Genomic DNA, 21912 nt, shown 5'->3' with positions numbered 1-21912 from the left:
GGTGAGGCCTGGAGCAGAGGGGTGGGACCGGGAGACCACATTGCCTCGCAGGCTGCGCCAGAGACACAGAGCAATGAGCAGGAAATGACTTTATTGGAAGGGAGGAGGTGGCCTCCCCCCAAAGCAGTACCTGTGCCCTCATTCACACCCCTTTCCACAGCCTCCTCAACTGTCTGCAGGTGTGACACCACCGTAGAGACCGGTGTCCGAGGCAGCAAGCCTTTCTTAAAGTGCTTTGCTCAGTGCAGCCACCTTCAGTTTAGCCAGGGTGGGTGACACTGGGCCCTGTGCTCAGCTGAGGCGGGGGCCAGCTCCTCAGTTTCTGGTGCCCTGGAATGGAAGTAGAAGCCTGGGGGCAGTTGTTCCCAACTTGCATTCCTTGGGTTCACCCTACTCTAATCTTCCAGGTCAAGGGGGTAGAGGTCTAGGCAATTTTTTTTTTCCTGATGCTCTCAGGAGCCGAGGCAAGAGGAGGCACTCAGATCTGGTACTCCCAGCCCTCCCCGTCTTCCAGAGCCTTGTTGACCACCCCCCTCAGAGTCTCCTGCCGAAGCCTCTCCCAGTTGGTGCTGCTGCGGGAGGTACTTCGAGACACCGAGGGGGTAGGAAGGGACAGGTGGGGGCCAAAGGGGTGGCCTAGCCACGTTTTTTCTGTCTTTTCCAAGTCTTTGTCCAAGTCGTCCTCGGAGCCTGGGTTGCAGAAGGCATGCGCATAGCGCTGGACGCGCTGCCGGTTGAGCTCCTGTCTGTCCTCCACCCTGCGGGGACGGGGGACTCAATGGAAAGGCTGACCTTGGCCCAGCCCTTGGCTCCCAGCCCCTCCCCATCCCCACTGCTATCGGCCTGTTGCTTGTCTGCAGCCCCCATGGACACAGGGGACGCCAGGCCTCAGGAAGTAGTACACTGGGGTCCAGCAGCTCTGTGGATGCTTTCAGGGCCTAGGGATCTAGCAGGTCCCTGCCCCCAGTGAGGCTTGAAGCTTAGGGAGCACAGGGATGCTGGCCTGTGCCGTCACTCACCGCAAGAACCAGCGATCTCCCAGCCCAAACTTGCGCCCACAGATCCCAGAGCGAGGCCACAGACAGCGAGGCAGCTTCCGTTCCAGCATCACTGTGGTGGCCACCACCTGCGTGTGGGGACAGAAGGGGACCACATCAGAGGCGGGTGCAGACCGGGAGAGGAGAGGATGCTGGGCAGAAGGACAACAGTTTAGCAATGGCTGGGAGACTCATGGTTTCTTAGAGATGACAGGCACCACTCCTAAGGCGAGGATGGTGGTGTCAGCTTTGTCAACCCCCTTCTCCGGGAGAGAGTCAAGGAGCCTTGAGCCCCACCGTGCTTCACCCAGTGACCTGACAGCCATGCCAAGCTGATCCTGCAGAAGGTTGCGAGACCTTGCTCCAAGCACACAGGAAGGAGGGCAGAGCACAGAGAAAGGATCCGTGGGGCTACAGAATATTTTGACCCTTCAGGTATAAAGACTACTTAGAAATGCAACCATCCTCATGAGAAATCTCATATCAATACATTTGCATGGGAAAAATATTTTCATGAGCAAACCCTGTTTGGCCAGCTCAGGATTTTTTTTTTAAACTCCATTTTCAATACAACACAGTTAAATACCATCCAATTTGAGGGATTTCCGTTTTTATTTTGCTGAAGTTTTGTTAAGTTATTTTCCAAGCCTATTTTTAAATGATGATTTGATGGCAATTAGTTCATTCTTTTGTGCCCATCATGATTATCTAGCTGGAAGATAGTTTCTGCTACTCTGGGGAGGTTTGGTGATATTATTTTTAACAGCCCAATTTTTCTGGGTCAAATTTTGAAGCCTTAACTCTTGCCCCCCCAAACGTTTGGTACTCTGGTTTTTATTCAGTAACAAAATTTACTGGCTGCCGTTGTAGCCACTATCAAGCTTTACTTCTTGTTGATTATTCTAGAAATGACAGGTTTTAATTTTTGCAGAAACTGAGGAATTCTTTTCAGCTATTCCGGTATTGCTTGTGGTAATGCTAACCCAATTCTTCTGCACACTTTGCATTATTTTTTCGTACCGTGCAATATCTGTTTAAACAGAGGGTAGGGTCAAAATATCCTGCTTCCGAGTTTGGCCCCATGACTTGTACTCACCCTCCCAGCCACCAGGGGGCTCACCTGGGCCCTCCAGAGCTCATCGCGCTCGTGGGCCACCCGCCAGTGGGTGTCGCCCATCATGGCAATAAGGAGGTTGAGCATGAGCAGAGCGGCGATGATGGCAAAGGCGGCGTAAGTGATGCCGTACATGAAGGGCAGGTCCACGTCATAGTTGGCAGGGCCATCGATGATGGTGAGGAACAGCTCAAAGGTGCTGAACAGCGCCATAGGGTAGTTGTAGAAATGGCCCAGGTCGTTGGGGTCCTCTGCCTGGAAGATGACGAAGAAGGCTGCTCCACACACGGGGGTGAGAGTTAATATGGCAACCATATACGTGGCTAAACCACAGCCAGCTCTTTGCTGCCCATCTCAGTCCCGTCTCCTTCATCTCCAGGATCACCATCCCCGCACTGCATCACTCCATACTTCGGGTTCTTACAGACCCTCATTTTCCATATGGCTCACCCTCCTGATGCCAAGAGCCCCCTCTCACCTCCGCCTTCCTCCCCATCTTCCCCCCAAGTTTATCTAGAGGCATTCTGTGCTTTCTAGTTTCCTCCAGCCTCTCCAGCCCACGGCCCCCATCTTAGATGATTTACCTGAGGCAAAGCCCAGGATGACCACAGCCATGAGCCAGCAGAATCGCATCAGATCACCAAAAATCATCTGGAGGGAAGAGGGGGAGGGAGGACATCTCCACACCGGTCCCTTGAGCAACTGTCCCTTACAGCCTCTAAGAGGGCTAACCCTGCGGCATCTAAGAGAACCACCCTCTAGGATAGAGTTGGCAAACTATGCCCTGCAGGCCAAAGCCACTTGGCCTGTTTTGGTATGGTCTCTAAACTAAAGGACCAAAAACTATCCTTTTTATAAAAAGGGATTGAGAAAATAATGAAGAGTTAAAAAAAAAAAAGAATATGCAACAGAGAGCACATATGATGCACCGAGCCTGAGATGTCTGGTTCAAGCCCTTTACAGAAATGTTGGCAGCTCTGCTCTGGGACATTTCTCTGGAAAGCTGAGGAGGAGGGACTGACCTTCTGGATCATGATGGTGAAGGGGCCCAGCATCTGGAATCCTCGGGCAAAGTACATGACGTTGCACCAGCCCAGCACCAGCGCAAAGGACATGGGCACCACCTCCCCGCTGGTGCTGGTGAGCCGCATCACCATGATCATCAGCACCGTGCAGGCGTAGGTGATGCTGGGGGGAGAGCAGGGAGTGAGAGGGAGACTGGGCTGATCTGGGGATCCAAGGGCAAGACGGTGGTGGAGACAGTTCCTCCAGACCCAGCCATCACAAGCTCAATACACAGGGTCACACACATATCGGAGAGGGAGGGGTCTCTGGAGTCAGGGTTGTCTGGGGCTCAGGAATCCAGGGAGTGAAACTAGAGCCTGAGGATGGGAGGAAGAAGACTCACAAGAGCACATGGAACGGCCCTCCGATGATGGTCTGTCCAAAGAAGCGGGTGACTCCTAGCCGGAGGATGTCTGGAATCTGGAAAGAGGCCAGGAAGACACAAAAGCACTTGTAGACTGAGACTCAGGCTGGATCCCTGGGGCTGCCAGCCTCACACCTGGGTTCCTGACCACAGCGCACCTCTAAGAGCAGGATGATCACAGCTCCAAAGACGGACACCAGCTCCCCCACCAGTCGGAGGTGATCCTGGGGGGTCACGTAGGCCTCCTGAGGGGAGAAACACGGTCAGAGGACTCGGGGCTTCCCTGCATCTGCCCGGCCTGCCCCCTGGTGCAAGTCAGCGCCCCCTGGTACACAAGGTCACCAGCCTGGTCAGATTCTTCTTAACCTATTTGGTTTGCCCATCTGAAACTCTGCTCTGAGAGCATGTCTGTTTTTGTGTGCATGTATTTTGAGTGTGCATGTCTTCAAGACCTGGGCAAGAGGAGAAAGGTGGGTTGGAAGACAGAAAAGTGATGACGTGGCTGAGAAAGGGCAGAGAACTGAATCCAGCCCAAAGCTCTGCTGCCCCTAAGGTCTCACCTCAAGCAGCTTCTGCTGGAGGAGGGTGTTGTCTCGGGGGCTGGTTTGGTTGCTGGTCCTGGGCTTGAGGGGGCGGTAGACACAGCACACGGTGAAGCAGACGATGTAGAGCAGGTAGATGGCGCCCAGCATACAGAAGTACGGCCGCCCGTATCGCTTCCACTTGAGGCTTACCAGCTCCTTCAATGGCGTCTGGTCCAGGACCTGGCGAGCCTGCAGCAGCAGGAGGAAGCAGCTCAGAGACCCTGACCTCCCTCCCCAGCTGCTCCTGGCCCTGCAGACCACACCCCCGTACCTCCCGCTTCTTGGAGGTGACGATCAGTTCCAGCAGGGATGGATCCTCCCCCTGGGAGTCGATCTCCGTGATGTCGTAGAGGGTGGAGGTCAGTGGCCCGCACGTCCACTGGATGTGCTTCCACTTCTGCATCAGGTGCTGGAACATCTGAGGTGGAGGGTGGGGAGACGAGTGAGGAGGGGCAAGCAAAGGGGACTGTCATGTGTGGCTGGGAGGCTTGTCCAGAAGGACAGTGGTGCTCAAAGGGTGCCTGCTCTTCACCTAGAAACCACAGCTTCCTGGGCAGAAGAACCCGTCTTCACGCCAGCCTCCTAGGCTCATCCTCTTCCCTCGCCACTCCCTCCAGAGCTTGGAAAGAGGGGGTGAAAGGATTCAGGGCTGCTGCCCCGGGGGTGAAAGGGCAGGTGGACGGAGGCATTACACACGACTCCAGGGTGAACTCTAGGCTCTAGAAGCCCCCAGTAACTCAGGGGAGAGAAAGTGGCTGAGAAAGAGGGCAAGGAAGACAGGGGCCGAAAAAGAAATTTCAATCAAAGCTGAAAACAAGATCTCAGCATTTTAGGGAGGCCCATTCACATCTATTTCCTTTAAGGGCCAGACAGTGTAAGATGAACGTCAGAGAAGGACATGGTGGGGCTGGGGGAGTGCCCCTCACCACAGTGTTGCCCTCCACTCCGGCCAGCTTGAAGGGGGTGAGGCCCTGGTGATTGGGCACGAGCTCCAGGGACTGCAGGCGGTCCCCACGCCTGTCGTAGGACAGCAGTAGGTTGTACATCTGGCAGGCAAAGGTTTTGTTGGGCTGGAGGACAAGGATGTGCAGCACTGTGTTTCCTAGGGGAGGACACGGGTGTCACATGGCCCCTGGGACCAAAGTCCCCGATGCTCCCTGTGACCCACTGGGTGGGCCTGAGGGCGGCCCGAACCCCTCCCCTCACACCCCCAGTGTCCCCGCCCTCCTCGGCCCGGCTCTTACCCAGGGAGTCCTGGGCCCGGATGTCAGCTCCATGCTCGATGAGCAGCCTCACGATCTCCTCGCTGCCCATGCAGGCAGCAAAGGACAAAGGGTGCTCCCCTGGGGGTGCAGAGGGCCCCGCGCCATGAGCGTGCAGGCTGGGATGGGCAGTCTCTCCAAGTGACTGCCCCCTCCCCCAGACTGCCCCCTCCCCCATCTCAGCTCTGGGCCTGGGGACACTTGTCAGCAGAACCAGAGACAGGGGTGGTGCGGGGGCTGTGGGGGCGGGGGTTGGCTCTGGCCTTCAGCCCTGTAAGGGCTGACCCCTCCCAGCTTCCCCAGGCTGGAGCCTCCCCTGCCCTCCCTCCCTCTGCTCCTGCCCACCTCCCCACCCCCCGGCCCTGGCCCTGGCCCTGGCTCTCACCGAAGTAGATGAGCTTGCCGGGGCTGAGGCGGAAGTCGGATCCTGTAACTCTTGCAGACACGTTGGCCCCGTGGGCAAGCAGGGCTTTTACCAAGTTCACATTTTGGTTCATGATGGCTATGTGCAGTGCCGTCTGACCTGGATCAGAGAGCCCTCAGTCATGGGGTCTGTCCCTGGGACCCTGCAGGTGGTCCCTCCCATAGCTCCACCTGGTCCTCTTCACCAGGGCAGTGGGGGGAGAATGGTGGCAGTGGGGCATCCTGGATCTGGCAGGGTTCCCATGGGATCCAGCTACTGCCCGCCTCTGCCCACTCTAGGCCTCTCCATTTCAGTGGGTGGTGCTCTAAGGGGGTGCACTGAGGATGCCAAGGAAGAAGGGAGGTGAAGAGGGGAGGAAAGAGTAGGGGGCTCAGATGCCCTCTTGGTTTCCCCGAATTATCCACCGCAAAGCTGACTTGAAAATTCTGCTGGGCACCCCTCCCTCCGTCCCGGGCCCTTGTCCCTCACCTTCAAGTAGCTCAGATGTCATGGGCTCCTTGACCAGCTCCGGCGCGGCCTCCATCAGCACCATGGCGGCCTCCAGGTTGTCATAGAGGGCGGCTATGTGCAGGGCTGTGTCCCCCAGGGCTCCTGGCATTGACAACAAGAGTCACACAGCTTCTCAGGAGCAGGGAAGGGGGACCTTGGAGATCTCAGGGCCCACAGCAGAAGGTCCTGGGCTGCTCCGGGGGAGCTGGCCCAGGAGGAGAGGTGCCCCGCGGGCTCTGCCCCTTACCTTTCTGGTGCACATCATAGGCCTCACTCTCGAGCAGCTTGTTGAGAGTCTGGACATCATTCTCTCTGGCAGCTCGGAGGAGTGGGAACTCCCAGATCCTGCAGGAGAGCGGGCGTATGCCCAGTTGTGGGTCGGGGGTGATGGCTTTGCTCCATCATATACGTCAGCGGCAGTGATTGCCGAGTTCCCTCGCCCAGAGAAGGGGTGCCTCTGGGGCCCCCAGGGACAGAAAGGGCTGCCTGAGCTCTTTTTCTGACCAGTTCGTCAGCCCAGCCAAACCAACTTTTCCCCTTTAAGCTTATGTGGAACCCCAGAGACTGCTTCCCCTTCCCCTGGGTGCTGGGACCAGAGTGTGTGTGTGTGTGTGTGTGTGTGTGTGTGTGTGGTGTGTGTGTGTGAGAGAGAGAGAGTGTGTGTGTGTGTGTCAGTCCTGTGTGTACTGGGTAGGGAAGGCGAAGTTTTAGTTAAATACTCATTCACCTCCTGACCTGTTGACTTCAAGAGCAACCCTGGTTTAGCTTCACTTAAAGTCCTGAGATTACCTTCTGAGATAAGCCTTGTTTTCATGGACTAAGGGTACAAGGCATTCCTCCCTCATGTCTGTGGGGGAGGCCAACATGGAGAGGCTGGCAGGTTTTCTGTCGCGTGACGCTCCCCTTCCGAGCCCTACCTCAGCACAGCCCTCTGACCCTGGCGCTTTCCTCCATCAAACAGCATCTCTGGGGCTCAATCAAAAAGCACCCGTGGACCTTTTTTTCCCCCTGGCTCCTAAATCAGTTTATGGGCTCTTCCAACTTCCTATCTGCTTCTCACTTGTTTTAGGCAAAGAATCATCTTCTCTGACTTTCGAGTTTAAACCTATGACAAACTAAAAGCCTTTTAAAATATCAAAAGTTATCCCCAACTAAGAGCCATGGGGTCCCTTTTATTTACTCTTCTTTCTTGGCCCAGAGCCACCGGGTCTTTCTACAGGAGCGAATGGAGTAACACGGTTTATCAGAGATGGCCAGCTGCGTGCACAGGAGCTCATACACGGAAGGACTGGCAGCAGCGGGAATTCCGCCCCAAGAGCAGGGGGCGGGAGGGGGACCAGGAGAGCAAGGATGGCGCCCGCTCCCACGTCATGCCACACAGGCGGCCACCGGCCCTGTCATTTCAGCATCTCTCTCCCTTCAGTCCCTACCTCCTCATTCCTATCGACCCTCCTTAATCCACGTCCTCATTCTCTAGGCCAGGATTAGCAAAACGTTCTCCTAACTAGCTTCCCTCCAGCCGATTTACCCCCAATCCATTCTTCTTGATGCTGCCAAGATACTCTCTCTAAAGGGCAGAAGCAACCACAGTTTATAAAAATCCAACGGGCTCTTAAATGCCCAAGGAAAAGAAACTCAGAAGCCTTCTTCAGCCTTTGTGCAACGACTTTTCCACGCTCTCTTCCTCCCAGTCATTCCTCACACTCAGCACTTCGGCCTCACTGCCCCAGGGTTTACCATTCTTCCCATACCTGTGCTAAAACTCTCCCTCCACCTGGAATCCAGCCCCCCCACCCCGCCCGATTCCCTCTCTGTTCTGTGCTGCCCATGCCTGGGAATATGCCCCACGTGTGGCAGACGCTCACTACCACCACCTGTAGAATCAATGAATTGTAGCAATGCCAGAAGGCGGTTTGGCTTTCCTGTCCCTCCTCATTCTCTCCATCAGCCATCCCCCTGAGCCAACCCTAGGCAAACTTATAATCTAAGTAAAAAATAGTATGCTTGGTATGCACACACAGCTGCAAAACAAGTTTGCTGTGCTCCCCGCACCCCCACCATAACCACCACCATTACCCCTATCGTCGCTACCCCCAGCACCCCCACCCTCACCACCCCGACCATCACCATCATCACCCCCACCATCTCCACTACCTTTTCCAACAATTTGTCCAAACCTTTCCTTTATAGATATTCTAGAGCAAGCACTATTCCCCATCACACGCGCGTGCACACGCACACATACACATACACACACACACACACACACACACACACCCAGGATGTTTTCCACCCTCTCCTCTGGCCTTGCTTTCACTTCAGCATTTTCCCTGTGTGCTGTGCTTAGTATTTGTCTCTTCCTCTCCACTAGGGGTCCTTACACCAGGGGTCCCTGAAGGCAGATAGCTGCCACTTTCTCACCTTTGTATCCTTTCTCTGCCCTCCTCCAACTAGCTTCTAGTTTTGTGCCTCATTTTGACTAAAAGCTAATGGTAAAGCTGGAAATGAGCCCCAGGGGGCTTCTGACCCAAGTGCAGAGTTCTGCTCCCTGCTTCCTAAGACATGAATGGGGAGGCGAGGCAGTGGCAGGCCCAGAGCTATCCCTCCTGGTCCCCACACACCTGTGACGCCCGCACGTGTCCCTCACAAACCTCCATTCACCACGTATTCTGTTTCTTGTCTCTCCTGACCGCCCTGGTGGTCTGGGAAGGACAGGGAGCTACTCTTTGAACGGGGCTTACCAGATTTACCAACTACAAACATGAGGATGCTCAGTTAGAGGTTACTTTTAGATAAACAACAAATAGTTTTTTAATACAAGTATGTCCCTTGCAATACTTGGAACATACTTATACTATAACAACGTATTTGTTGTTTATCAGAAATTCAGATTTAACCCAATGTCTTTTATTTTATCTGGACACCCCAATCAGATCACACTCTGAGTGAAGAACCAGCTTATGACACAAACCAGTGAGGTTTACAGAGACATGGCCTCTTCTGGGTGGCCAACTCCAGTATCCAACAAAGAGGGAGGACAATGTGTGAACAAGTGGGTCCAGGGAAGCAAGCAAAGCCATCACTTGCAATAGCACCGCAGGGCCACAAGGGGGCAGATGAGAAAGCCCTTGAGGCCATTCTTGGCAGTGAGGCAGATCCTCAGAACACCTATCTTTGGTCCCCCTAAAAAAAGGCACAAGAGCAGACCCCTCCAAAGATTCTTGTGTCTGGGGAATAAGTAGTTTCTTCCAAAGCAACCCAGCACAGAGGTTGAAATCTGGAGCAAAATCTAGACATCTTCACCAGACATCTCCCTGGCCAGGAAGACCATTGACAAAGGTCTTCCGATTTTAATGGCTAAATTACATGCACTCCCTTCCGGGGGAGAGTTTCACTTTGCTTAGTAGAATACGAACGTTACTACCAGAATCTCTTATTGACAAACAGTGGGTTAGAGCAGTGATGCTGCACCGGGGGGGATTCCTGCCGCCTCCCAGGGAGTTGGCAATGTCTGCAGACGGTCTGGGATGTCGTGGTTGTTGGAGAGGGGGTGCTACTGGCATCGATTAGTTAGAGAGCAGGGATACTGCTCAGCTTCTGACAAAGGGCAGCCTCCCCGTCACAGAGAACTCTCTGCCCAACGTGCCGAAAGTGCCAAGGCAGAGAAACCCTGACCTCGAGGTATCATCATTCATAATCAATTTTTAAAGAAAGGATTTTTCACGTGAAAAAGAATGAGCAACTCCCTCTGCATGTTTTCTTACAAATCATTAAAAACTCAACTAGAAGGGAACCAAAAAGGTGAAGCCTTTGAAGCAACCGCTGATTAAGTATTTAATAAAAGAATGTAATAGATTATAGAGCAGATAACAACATGAAAGGTGATTTCAGGATTTAGAATGTCTTGTTTTGCTGGACAACTACAAAACTGAACCGTCTGTTCAATGCTGGACTGGTGGAAACCCTGCTATAAGGGTTCCTGGCATGACCTAGCACACTTTGTATAGCATGAACAAAGCACTGATCTTCCCTGGGGGACACTCTGGACCCTGGTGCAGGATCTGTCGCTTTCCCTCTGTCCCCGTTCCCTCCACTTCGTCCTCTCCACCTCCATTCTTGTGGATGTGTACGCGTCTGTGTGTGCACTCATGTGTGTGGACGTGCACCTGTGTGTGCAGCGTGTACAGGCCAAATTCATGTTTCGTTGCTGGGAAACAAGGCAGGATCAAGAGTGTCTAGAGGAGAATTCCAGTCAGCCTTTAGAGCTTGAAAGCCCCTAGGAACCTCGTCTAATCTGTTCACGTAACAGATGGAGAAAGAGACCTGCGGTCCCAAGGTGATTTGTCCAGACATGTTGGAGGAAGCGCGGGGCGCTCATTGGCCATTTCTCTGTCCCTATTCTCTGTGTGAATCGCGGGGGGCTGTATCCACACGCGTGGAACCCACTGGTGTCTCCACACTCTCCTCTCAGAGGAGCGTGCTCGCTGGGCAGGGGAGGGCACACACCATCTGGAAGCTCAGAGCCTGGTTCCCAGGTGGATACAGTTCTAACAGGAGAAAGTTCACAGCCCCTCCGACTCACTGGAGTTGGCTTTTTACTGTGGTGTTTTTCTAAATCACAGCGGTCCCGTGTTTTAAGTGTGTTTTCAGCTTCCAAAGCAGCATCTCACAAGCACGTTTGTGCTTTACAACCCCATGACACAGGCTGAAAATTCTCTCATTTTTCTACAAAGGAAACCGAGGCCGTCTAGTTAGTTCATTGCCAGAAGATCAGACAGAGTTAAAGGCAGAATGCTTGGCCAGGAACCTAGCCTCAGGCTCTCACCACTAAATTATGTGGTTCTTCTAGTTGTGTGGCTCTTCCCAATTTTTCTGGGGTTGGGGTTGCTGGCGAGGGTGGGGAGGGGTGCAGCTGGAGCAGTGACCACAGATGAAGGATAGAGCAGCTGTGAGTGGAGGAGGCACTGGCCACTTGGGGTGACCTCCCTCCAGCTCAAGTTCTTGGCTATGGGATGAGGAAGCCAAAGGTTGGGGAAGTGGCTGATTCCAGACTTGGAACTGGTCACCTTTCCAAGTGCCAGAGGTGTATCCTGCACATAGGAGACATAAGCGCCTGCAAGTTGCACACGTGTGCGTGTAATTCACTGAAGCCTGGAGTCTCCACGTGCTGCAGAGTCCCAGCGCTTGCCTTCAACAGACACAGCGGTTCACACATGTCATGACACAGGGATCTATCTAAACAGAAGAGATACGCTAGTGTTCCCTGCCTTCTGCCAGCTAGAGGGAGGGTGACCGTGCTAGCAAGGGGGTCGGGGGAGGGTCAGATGAGGCAGCCTCTGGAAGCCGCCCCGCATGTCCCACACCAGCCACAATCAGAGCCCGCAGTGTCCTCCTCTAGGCTCCCATGATGCTTGTTCACAGCCTTCTTAGAACACTCGCCAGGCTCACTCTCAACCCAAGCTGACACCCATTGGTGCGTTTTGCCCTTGAGAATGTATGTGTCTTGAAAGCAGAGGATGTGCTATGTTCGTTTCTGCAAACCCAGCGGAGTGTTTTATGCTCAATGGTTTGTACATTGCATCTCAGGAAATAAGACAATTCAATGCCAAGAGAGAGACGGTGCAGAAGACTGGAGAGCAAGGTGAAAGTTCAACTCAGATCCCAATGGTGTCAATTTAAGCAGAGGGGGTGACAACTAAGACCCAAAGAAGTCTACCCGAGAGGGAAATGCTGGGTTCCCCGTATTCCTGGAGAGACCTGAACGCCTTCCCTTCTCATTGGACCATGCTCCACCCACTGGAGTGCCCCCAACCCCACCCAGAGTCCCCCTCCTGTCCCAGATCCTGGCTTCATCAGGCTCACTCTGGGTCTGCCCCAGTCATGGGGGTAACAGGCCCACAGCTGGTCTGGGGATGATAGGCGATAAGAAGGTGCTGGGCACATTGGTTGCTTCCTTCCGTCACTCCCTCGTCCCCTGGCCACACTGTCCTTATGTACATGGTCAGCTTATGTAGTCTAGTCACCCACAAATCTTCCCTGAGGCTGGTGGATGGCACAGCCTTGGACACTCTCCTTCCTGGCTCTTCCAGGTCCTTCTGGGGAGTACCCACCCAGAGGAGAGTCAATAGTCCAGGCTCCTGGTATCTGGGAAGAAGGGGACCAAGAAAATTGTGCAGTCAGACAGGGGAGATCTGCAAGTGGTGGCGGTGGGGGGGAGTCCTTCAGAGCGGGGACAGCGGGCCTTCCTAGCCCAAGCCCGCAAGAGGACGTCCTGCCAGATGTTCTTAAGAAGAAACGGGGGCAGATAAGACAAAGAGAAGCCGCCCAGGGCCCCAACCCGGGTCCTTGGCTCTGTCTTTGTCACACACAGGCACCCAGGGAGCCTCCGCCGCCGCTGCCAAGCCCCCAGGCCTTTCTGTGCTCCTGCCTGGCTCCCCCCGCCCTGGGGTCCCGAGAGTGGGATGGGGATGAGTGGAACCAGTGATGGCCCAGTCGCCAACAACAGTACCATTCTGTTGCCTCAAGATGTCATCAGCCAAACATGTGCTCAGCCCCCACTCTCCCAGGCCTGGCGGGGAGAGAGGTGGGTGGCTGGTGTGAGAGACCAGAGAAGCCAGCACTCAAAAAAAGGCAGCACGTCCTCAGCCCTGAATCCTTGAGCAAAAGGAGGAAAAAACCACAGGGGCTCCAGGGAGACCCCAGCCTCCCGGTCAGGCTCAGGGAGGCCCCTGCATTTGGAGATGGAGAAGGACCCTCGGATACAAAAACTTTGAACTTTCCCCTATGAATAGACATCGCCCCTGCCTTCTGAAGGGCCCAGGAAGACCCCAAGAGGACTTCCTTCTAGCCTGCCAGTCCTTGGTGAGGAGATCCACGGGGACTGGAGGCGAAACCACCCACGGGGATGGCCTCAAGCTTCCTCGCCACCTCCCAACTCTAAGCCGCCATGGAGGCGGGGGGAGCGGCACGTGAGCTGAGGGACGTTCCCAGAGGCTGGGAGCAGCCAGCGAGGTTTGCTTCGGCCCCAACCTTTAGAGCTTCTCAAGTTCTTCCACCTGCATTCGATGGATTCCAAGCTCATCTGGTATTTTGGCTCCTTGCCCATGCCCCTCTCTCCTAACAGAGGGTAATAAATTCCACGGCTGGATCCCAGCTTCCTTTTCTCCAAAACACACCCCCCATCCCACTGCAAGAGTCTGCCACAGAGAAGGGCCTTGGTCAAAGGCTGATGAGATGAGTGCGCAGGACTGATGATCACATTTTGTCTTCTTTTGTGGTTCCTGGGGTCTGCGGTTCCCCGTTCCCTCTCTGCCTCGTTCATCCATTCATTCATTCCCACACGTGTCTCTGTATGTGCTGTGTGTTTCTGCCGAGACTGTTCTAGGGGCAGGGTGTGGAGATACAAGGCATTGTCCTGCCCCACCAGCACCTCTGGGGTCTGGGTATATGATGCCACCATCCTTCCAAGGCCCAGCAAGGCCCAAGAGGCTTGCACACTCGCTTGCATCTTAAAGATCGCGAACGCCTGTGCTCATACCGGCCCCCTCCGCTTCCACCTGGGGCCCTGGGGAACTAGCCTCACAGGCCAAGACCCGAGGAGCCAGGCCTGGGAGAACAGTCTTCTCAGACGGAGGTGCCCAGCACGCTTGAGACGGGGCAGGGGGCACGAAAGGGAAGAGTGGGGAGAGGCACAGGCCGGCCGGGGGTGCGGGGGGAGCAGGTTGAGGCTTACCTCTTCTGCTGCAGCAGATTCTGCTCATCTCGGCTCTGAGCACGTGACTCTCGTCGCTGCATCCACTTACAGAGCCTTCTCCATGGGCAGAGAGCGAGCCCCCTCTTCTTGGGCAACGACAGCCCCATGGAGCGTAGGACCGGCTCCTTGGGGAGCTGGGGCCAAGGCCAGACCCCGGCTGGACTCAGCCCTGGGGCCACATCGGCAGCCCCTGGGGCCGGCCAGCCCTCTGCCCGCAGAGGTCCCGTCTCTGGCCTTCTTGACTCCGGAGGAGTCTCCCTGAGGTGCACCCTCCAGACCGAGAGGCCTCCGAGTTTGTTCCACTTGGCAGAGCTGGGACTCCCGCCACTGGGCTCCTCCGTCAGGAGCTCCTCCTGGGAGTGAGCAGACACTCCCTCCCTCCTCCCAAATTACCTGAGATTTAAAGAGACAGGCCAGCAGGTCTGCCTGCTGGCTGAGGCCTGGCTTAAGCTCCCTGTCTACCCAAGGTCTCCTGTCTCCAGCCAGGCCAGAGAGACTGGAGAGGCCTCCTTGGACTTTGGGACACTCGGTGACCTTTTATAGAAAGACCTGGAAAGGTCTAGCCTGAGATACTCAAGCCAGTGAGGGAGGATGGGGAGGAGTCAGGAAGCTCACCAAGTCTGAGGGGCCCCAGGGGTGCCCCGGGAGCCCGCTTTTCCCACAGAGCCTATCTGGGCCTCCTCGTCCTGGAGACAGCTCTCCTGGACGCTCCCATTTAATTTCTTGCCCGGCCAAGAGAAGGTACATAAATATGGAAAACACTTAGTCCCCTCGCCAACTGCGGGTCAGCAGCTTTCTGTAAAGGGCCAGAGAGTAAATGTAAATATTTTATGCTTTGCAAGCTGCGCACAGGTCTGCAGAACCTGACACACCTACTTCCTGGTTTGTCTTTTGTAGCCCCTAAAAGATGTAACATCCATTCTGAGCTCACGGGCGAGGGCACAAAATGGCGCTGTGGGCAGGATCTGGCCCCCTGGGCAGAGTTTGCAGACCCCGACTCCAGAGCTCTCAAGGCTTGTTTCCAGCACGACAGAGAAGGATTGGGTTGCCAAATAAAATACAGAATGCTCAATGCAATTTGAATGTCAGGTAAATAACGAAGAAGTTTTTTTTTATATAAATATGCCCCCAAATAATTGCAAATATTTTCTCTGGCAGCTTCTAGTGGACACAGCATTTGTTTACCGCTACTGCCTTCCGGGCCCTTAACGAAGTCTTCCCATGGCAACTCACATCAAACCTGCGAGGCAGGAATTATTATCTGCATCCTACCCATGGGGAAAAAAAAAACCCTCAAAGCTCAAAGTGGTCAGGAAAATCACCCAAGGTCTTCTAGCCGATTAGGAGCGAAGGCCAGATTCAGGCCCACTTCCCTGAGGCCAAGCCCCCTGTCTCTCTGTCCTGCCACACTCCCTCCATCCAGCTGGCAAAGAGCGTCCCTGAGAGGTGACCGAAAGGACTGGTATGGTGAGGACCTTTGGGAGCACAGCCCACCCTGGTCCCACGGTCCCACAGCACAGCTCTCTGCCCAGAGGGAGCTGGGAGCCCCGGGAAGATCACTGTCCCGTCCAGGAGGAGCGGTGGGGGCCCTGGCTTCTGCCCTGCCCACTGCAAGCCGGGGACCAGCTGGCCTCAGGTGTGGGTGGCTGGGGTGTAGAGTCACAGGTATGTATGTGTCCCTCCCAAGCCTCAGAGTCTTTTTTCTCCACCTGTCTCTGCTTCAGAGACCCGGAGGACACAGCCGGGAGTGAGTATGTGCGCACACCTGTGCGATCGCTGTGTGCAGGTGTGCAGGGGAGAAGGGAAGTTCCGTGCAGGGGTGGGGTGTCTCTGGGGGCGGGGTGGAGGAGGGTCACCCTCGAATCAAAAGAGAAAGCAGTGCTTCTGTTCCTGCTGTTGGGGCTGAGGCCAGGCCTTAGATCCTGAACAAACAGCGAGCTTCAATTAGCTGCTTTCCCCACCCGCCCAGGGTCAGCAGGTCCGTGCTGGGTGGGGGGAAGGCGCTGCACCCAAACCTTGAACCCAGGACCTTTGTGCCCATTAAGCCTGTTTGCCTGCCTGCTGACCCACCCACCTCTCTGTCCTGCTGGGCTCCAGGCAGAGACCCCAGCTCAGGCCCTGGGGGGTGGGGGGAGGGGAGGATGAGGCACAGAGGCGTTTGTCCTGTGGGGGAGGGAAGCTCCAGGAGTTGTTCAGACTTTCCTTTCTCCACGGCCTCCACCTGGTGCTACATTGGCAGGGTCACCGGGGCAGCTGGGAAACTGAGAACAAACTCAAAATGGCTGTGGAGGGCCGTGGCGCAGCCCCAGCTGGGAGCCCAGGAGCTGCTGGACGCTAACTTCTCTGTTTCAGGCACGGTTCCTCCACCTGGACCCAGTGGATGTTCGGGAAGGAATAATTCTTTAGGGAGGGACGTCCTCCGCTGTGGGGTACTCAGCTCTGACGACTCACTGGGAGACGGCAGTGTCGCCCTCTGCTCAGCTGTGACCATCTGCAGTGTTGTTTAGACATTGCCAAATCCCTCTCCCTAAAGAACAACTGATTCAGGGCAGAAAAGTGTATGCACACGTGCTTTTCCTGGTTTCTCCCTCTGTCCTATGTCTTTCTGTGGTTCCCCCTGTGTTTCCTCTCTCGCTGCTTCTGTCTCTGCAATTGTATCTGCTCCCTTGGTCTTAGTCTCTGTGCTAGCGTGGGTGTTCATGTGCTTGTATGTGTGTGTGTATGTGTGTGCGTGCATGTGTGTGTGACTGGTGCGTGACATGGTGTGCATGCGCGTGTATGTGACTGTGGTGCATGACGCGGTGTGTGCATGCACGTGTGTGTGACTCGTGTGCGACATGGTGTGTGCGTGCACATATGTGTGTGTGTGCGGTTGTGGTGAATGCCATGGGGCATATGTGCGTGTGTCCGTGACTCTGAGTGGTCTCTCTGTGGAACCCTGGGTTTCTTCTTCCTCTTTCCCTCCATCTCGGCCCCTGTGTTTGTTTCCCTGTCTGGCTTACTGTGTCACCCCGTCCCTGCTCCCTGTGTCCTCTTGTGGGGACATCTCCTTTGCTGGGTTGTCATGTGCAGGGCTGGTTGGACCCGCCAAGAGGCTGCAAGGATGCAGACGGCCTGGGGTGGCGAGGTCAAACCACCGCTCACTCTGCTTGGAGTTTGCTCCAGTCACTGGGTTCACAAGCCCTTGTGTGCCAGCTCAGAAAGCCTGCATGGCAGCAGCTGGCGGGTCAGCAGGTGAACACAGACACACACACGCACGCACACGTCGCACACACGTCACAAGCACGGCCCAGGGCTCCACCAGGATGGTGCTCTGCTAGGATGCCTAGCTGGGAGCCAGGTGAGCCGGGCTCCAAGTGCTGGATCTCTGGCCACCTGAAGGGCAGTTTGCGCTACAAACCCTCCAAGGTCCTTTCCAACTCAAACATCCTGTGATTCTGAAGAAACATGAGTCACATGAGGCTCCAAGTGTATGCAGTCCCCCGGCCTCTGCGGGTCAGGAGGTCTGAGTTGCAGCAAAGCCCTCATGCACTTTTCCCCACTAAGTGGCCCTGCTGCCTGGGCTGCCTTTCTCATTCCAATGCTAACCGTGGCTCCAACCCTTTGCCCTTGTTTCTTACAAGCTTTCCATCCTCACCCCCTAGCCACCTGAGCGCTTGCACCACAGGGGGCATCACAGAGGAGCTGCTCTCTTGAAGAGACCTGGGGAAGGCCTGGCAGCTAGTTCTGCCTTCCCAGATGTGCACGTGCACATCACTGGACGTGTGTTTCCGCAGGGTACCTTTTATGTCAACTGCATCAGTATGTCACAGCAGTGTCGTAGGACGCTTGTTTGTGTGTGCAGTGGTGTCTGTTTTCTGGCATCCTCCTAAGTGCAGATTTTAAAATTCACAGGCAAGGGTCCTCTTGGACCCTTGCCCCTTTGCAGAAGGTGCCCAGAGGGCATACGGCCACAGGGATGTGTGCATCCCGCCTCCCTTTGTCGATTTCCCTCCACTGCCTGCCAGCTCTCCCTGCTCCCGCCCCACCTCTGCACAGAAGATTGATCTGGCCTCGAGAGATGTCACTTGGTTTGCAGGCCTCCCCACCCCCTCAACAATTTTGAGCATCTTGTCCAGGAGGTGACAGGGAAGCGGCGGCGGCTGGTTTGCAGAGGAGCGGGTATGCCTCACAAGGTTTGTTAGTGGCCTGAAGCTGTAAAGGGAGACCTGCCGAGATTTGACCCAACCCTGACTCTCTCCTGAGACCTCTGCAGGTTGGGCGAGGACTCACAGTCCCAGCGTGGCCCCTCTGGAGACAGAGCAGGGTCGGGAGGGTGTCGCAGTCCACAGCCTTTCCTTCCTGGGGCAGAGCTTCTGGTCCTCCTGACCAGGCTTCCCAGAGCCTCTCTTTCCTGTCTCTCTCTCTCTCCCTCTGTCCAGACCCCGAGGCCACCCCCCTTTCCACTGGACTCCTCTACTCTGCTGCCTCCTGCCATCTGCTTTTATTCACCTTACCTGCTCACAGGCGGTGCGCGGCTCGCAGACCAGGAAGCCAACCAGAAATGCGGCTGCTGAAGCGTGCACAGCTCCCAGAGAGCTTTCCAAATGTGCCCCAGTGAGCCTGGCTTCTGGAAGAGGCACAGAGAGAGCAATTGACATGCGATCAGAACAGCGGTGTTCCAGCTCCAGTTCCATCCGAAATCACGGTGGGACCTTGGCCAAGTCACTTACCATTTAGTGTCCTGGTCTGCAAAAATAAAGACTCTTAAGCTCTTGAGATTTCCTGCTCCTATGAACACTCTCTGCTTCCCCAGGCAGGCCCTCTCAACTTCCCCACGCAGAGAGGATGGAGCATAGAAGCGACCCCTTATTGCTTAGGTGAGATCTGTCTGTCTGACCCTAAATCACAAGGGCAGATGTTCCGCGGAGCAGAGAGGAGAGAAGGGAGGCAGGCAGAACACGGGGACATGTGACTTTTGATCATCCTCTGGCCTTCTGCATGACAGGATCCTGTGGTCCTGAGTCGGTAGAGGGTGTAGCCCCCCCACCACCCCACCAGGATTCCCAGGGCTCTGGGCAGCTGGGGACGGGGCTGGGGGCCAGGTGTGTGGTCCTTCTGACCAGGCAGGCACATCTGGCTTCTCTCTCTGCTCCCGTCCGCTCCGAGGAAACAGCCATGGTTTGGGGCTCTAAGGACAGGTTCTAGCCGTTATCTCGAATTAGATCATCGCTATTAAAAACCCAAACCCAAAGACAAAACCCTTTTCCAAAAGCACGTGTTCAAATGGAAACTGCAGCCTTTCCAGCAGCCCTGCAGAGACAGCATTTTACTGGCCATCCTCCCCCATTGTGTCCCCACCTGCACTTCTCAGCCTTTGTCTCCCCACCAAAACAAACTCAGTGAAAGGGCAAACGGGGTGCTGATAAGAACTCTCAAATTCTATTTATTTAACACAAGCACTCACCCAAACACCCCACCACCACTGTCATAAAAACCGCGCTAAATGCCAGACCTGCTGTAAAAGTAGGGACAGTAGCTGAATGTTGGGGAGAAACAGTGGGAGCTGGCACGTGTGCTGCCTCCAGAGGCCTGGGTCTGAGAGTCCAGGGTCAGAGCAGAACAGGGATGGAGGGAGTGCGCTGGGCACCAGTGCCTGCCGATTTGACTGGAGAGGCAGAACTGGGAGGGAGCTCTGGGTCTCAACACCACCCTCCATGGAGCGGCAGCCCAGGGAGCGGGTAGGTCCCCCCTTGGACTTCAAGGCAGCGCCAGGCTGGGGCACAAGGGACCGGGCAAATTCTAAGGCAGACACCTGAGCGGCGCAGTGGGAGACTGAGAGGAAGAGGGAGAGGCCAGACCAGGGGGCCGGAAGGTGGTGTCCCAGCTGGGAACAAGAGAGGCACTGAAGCCAAACTGAATGTTCTCCAGATAGATGTCCGCTGGGCAATTTCAGACCTACGCAGGCAGGCCCCTGGTCAGCCCTGGTCCCAGGTCAGCCTGGGAAACAGAAAAAGAGCTTGGCTGTTGTGCACCTTGGCTGACTCCCCTGCCCCACTGCATGGGCTTCCCAGACCCCATGCTCTCCTGTGTGTGCAGGGCCCCATGCAAGCGGGATCTGCTTCAGCACCCGTGCACCTGGAGGAGAACACAGCGAGCTCCTGATACGAATCTGCTCCCTGGCCAGGAGGAGCCAGCCCAGCCTCCACGGGCAAGGCTCTCAGGGCAGTGCTCAAGCCCCTGGCTCCCCTCCCGGGCCCTACCCACTCTTCCAGGACATACTGAATTCCCAGCTCCAAGAGCTGACGGTTGTGTCCCCAAGCTACAGGGAAGTCCAGAAGCCAGTACGCAGTCCGGGTTGGGCCCCAAATCCTTGCACGTGGGCCAGAGCACAGATGTCAGTGCCCAGGGCTGCCCGTTGGAGTGTACACTGGATGTGCCAGTGTGTGGTTCTGCAGCCAAGGCTGTGCCCACCATCAAAGGTGACACATGGTTGTAGAAAACGTTTACTTTCAGAAGTACGCGAGTGCCTGTGAGCTGGTAGCAAGCCCAGGGGTAGATTCAGAGGGTAGCCCCCCACCGGCTGGGTCTGGATTTGTCCATACAGGTGGGCAAGGGGAGCCACCGTGGGGCCGGGTCCCTCCGGGAGCTCAGAAGCCCTGAGTCACTGTCCCGCTCTGGACTGGTGAGCTCTGTGACCTCAGTCATACAATCTCTCCGAGAATCAGCTTCCTTGTCTGTAAGATGGGGATCACGGTCTTGCCGCATTTACTCCGTTGGGCTGTAGTTAGGCTGCAAGCAGACAATGGGCATTAAAAGACTCCATATGCCAAACAGTGTCATACGAATGCCTGAGAGTCGTGGGCTGCATCCTCCCTGCGTGGGCGTGAGTGTTTGAACGCATCCAGGAAATAACGCTCAGATGTCAGAGCTTTCCTGTCTCGGGGCCCCGAGTCTCATGGAGGAAGGACCACAGGCCTTGGGGCCAGATACCTCTGTGTTCAAAGTCAGACTCTGCTAATTACTAGTTGAGTGATCTTGTGCACTTAAGCCCACCCCGTGAACCTCAGTGTCCCGTCTATCAAACGAGCAGTCAGAGTCACTTGGCCTCAGGCAAGGAACATATCCTCTCTGGGCTGTGTCCACCTGTCAAAGGAGAAAAACAGCCGGTGGCCTGCAGGCCTGTTGTGAGGATCAGGTGAAGCGGGTGTGGGAGGCGCTCGGCCCGTGGCAAATGCACAGTAATAGCCTCTGCCCGTTTCCTCGTTTCTTCTGCTGCTGCCTTTTTTGTGTCTCGGAGCCCTTTCGGGGACCAGCTTACCCTCCCACAGCCAGACCCCTCGTGGGACCAGAGCGCAGACAACTTCCATCTGCTCACCCTGCACTGGGTGGATTTCTGTATCGTTCAGCCTATGGGCCTCACCCATCTCCCTCCCAGAGAGACTGTTTAGATCAAACTCCCTTGTTCACTGATGGACTAGGAAGAGGAGAACTGGGGTCTACGGCACTTCCCTGGCCCCAGCTCTGTAACAGCGTCTACGCCGCCCCAGTTCAGGCAGATGCCTTGTGTTAATCATCTGGTGCATAAATTCTAGCTCACTCCTTGAAGCTCCACTCAGATGTCATGTTCTCCCCTTTCTTCTCTCTGCACCCATCCTCCGGCTCCCCGGTGAGTCCCAGCCCATCTCCCCTTCTTCATGACCTTCCTGCAAAGACTAGCACTGAATTTACGCTGTTCCTGTACCTGCCCACCCCCACCACCACTGCTTGCAGAGCCTCCGAGGAAGAGGCTGAATCACCCCTGTTCTCCTCTCTCCCCATCCGAGTACCTGGCATAGAGT

The 21912-nt window shown here is 55.5% G+C and overlaps 1 protein-coding gene across 1 annotated transcript; it reads right to left on the bottom strand.

Moving 5' to 3' along the window:
* Positions 1-5: 5 nt before the first annotated feature.
* LOC102526200 (transient receptor potential cation channel subfamily V member 6) lies at positions 6-14644 on the bottom strand. Its single transcript, XM_072964311.1, has 15 exons — positions 14072-14644; positions 6587-6684; positions 6319-6441; positions 5812-5949; positions 5409-5507; positions 5091-5266; positions 4436-4582; positions 4141-4353; positions 3739-3825; positions 3560-3636; positions 3174-3339; positions 2736-2802; positions 2158-2426; positions 1020-1126; positions 6-758 (listed from the first exon to the last, which is right to left on the bottom strand). The coding sequence occupies exons 1-15, from the start codon at positions 14197-14199 to the stop codon at positions 479-481; spliced, it is 2175 nt and encodes a 724-aa protein (XP_072820412.1). The 5' UTR covers positions 14200-14644; the 3' UTR covers positions 6-478.
* Positions 14645-21912: the final 7268 nt, after the last annotated feature.

This window comes from Vicugna pacos, chromosome 7 (genome assembly GCF_048564905.1).
Source record: "Vicugna pacos chromosome 7, VicPac4, whole genome shotgun sequence".
Taxonomy (NCBI): Eukaryota; Metazoa; Chordata; class Mammalia; order Artiodactyla; family Camelidae; genus Vicugna; species Vicugna pacos.
The sequence above is the reverse complement of the archived record's forward strand: the minus strand, read 5'-3'. Positions and strand labels throughout refer to the sequence as shown.

Excerpts from the sequence above, each read along its gene's own strand:
- LOC102526200 (XM_072964311.1), bottom strand. The coding sequence starts at position 14,199 with ATGGGGCTGTCGTTGCCCAAGAAGAGGGGGCTCGCTCTCTGCCCATGG. Across the intron at positions 5,508-5,811 it reads CGGCAAGCTCATCTACTTCG|GGGAGCACCCTTTGTCCTTT; the intron begins GTGAGAGCCAGG and ends CTGCACCCCCAG. Across the intron at positions 2,803-3,173 it reads TCACCATCATGATCCAGAAG|ATGATTTTTGGTGATCTGAT; the intron begins GTCAGTCCCTCC and ends TCTTCCCTCCAG.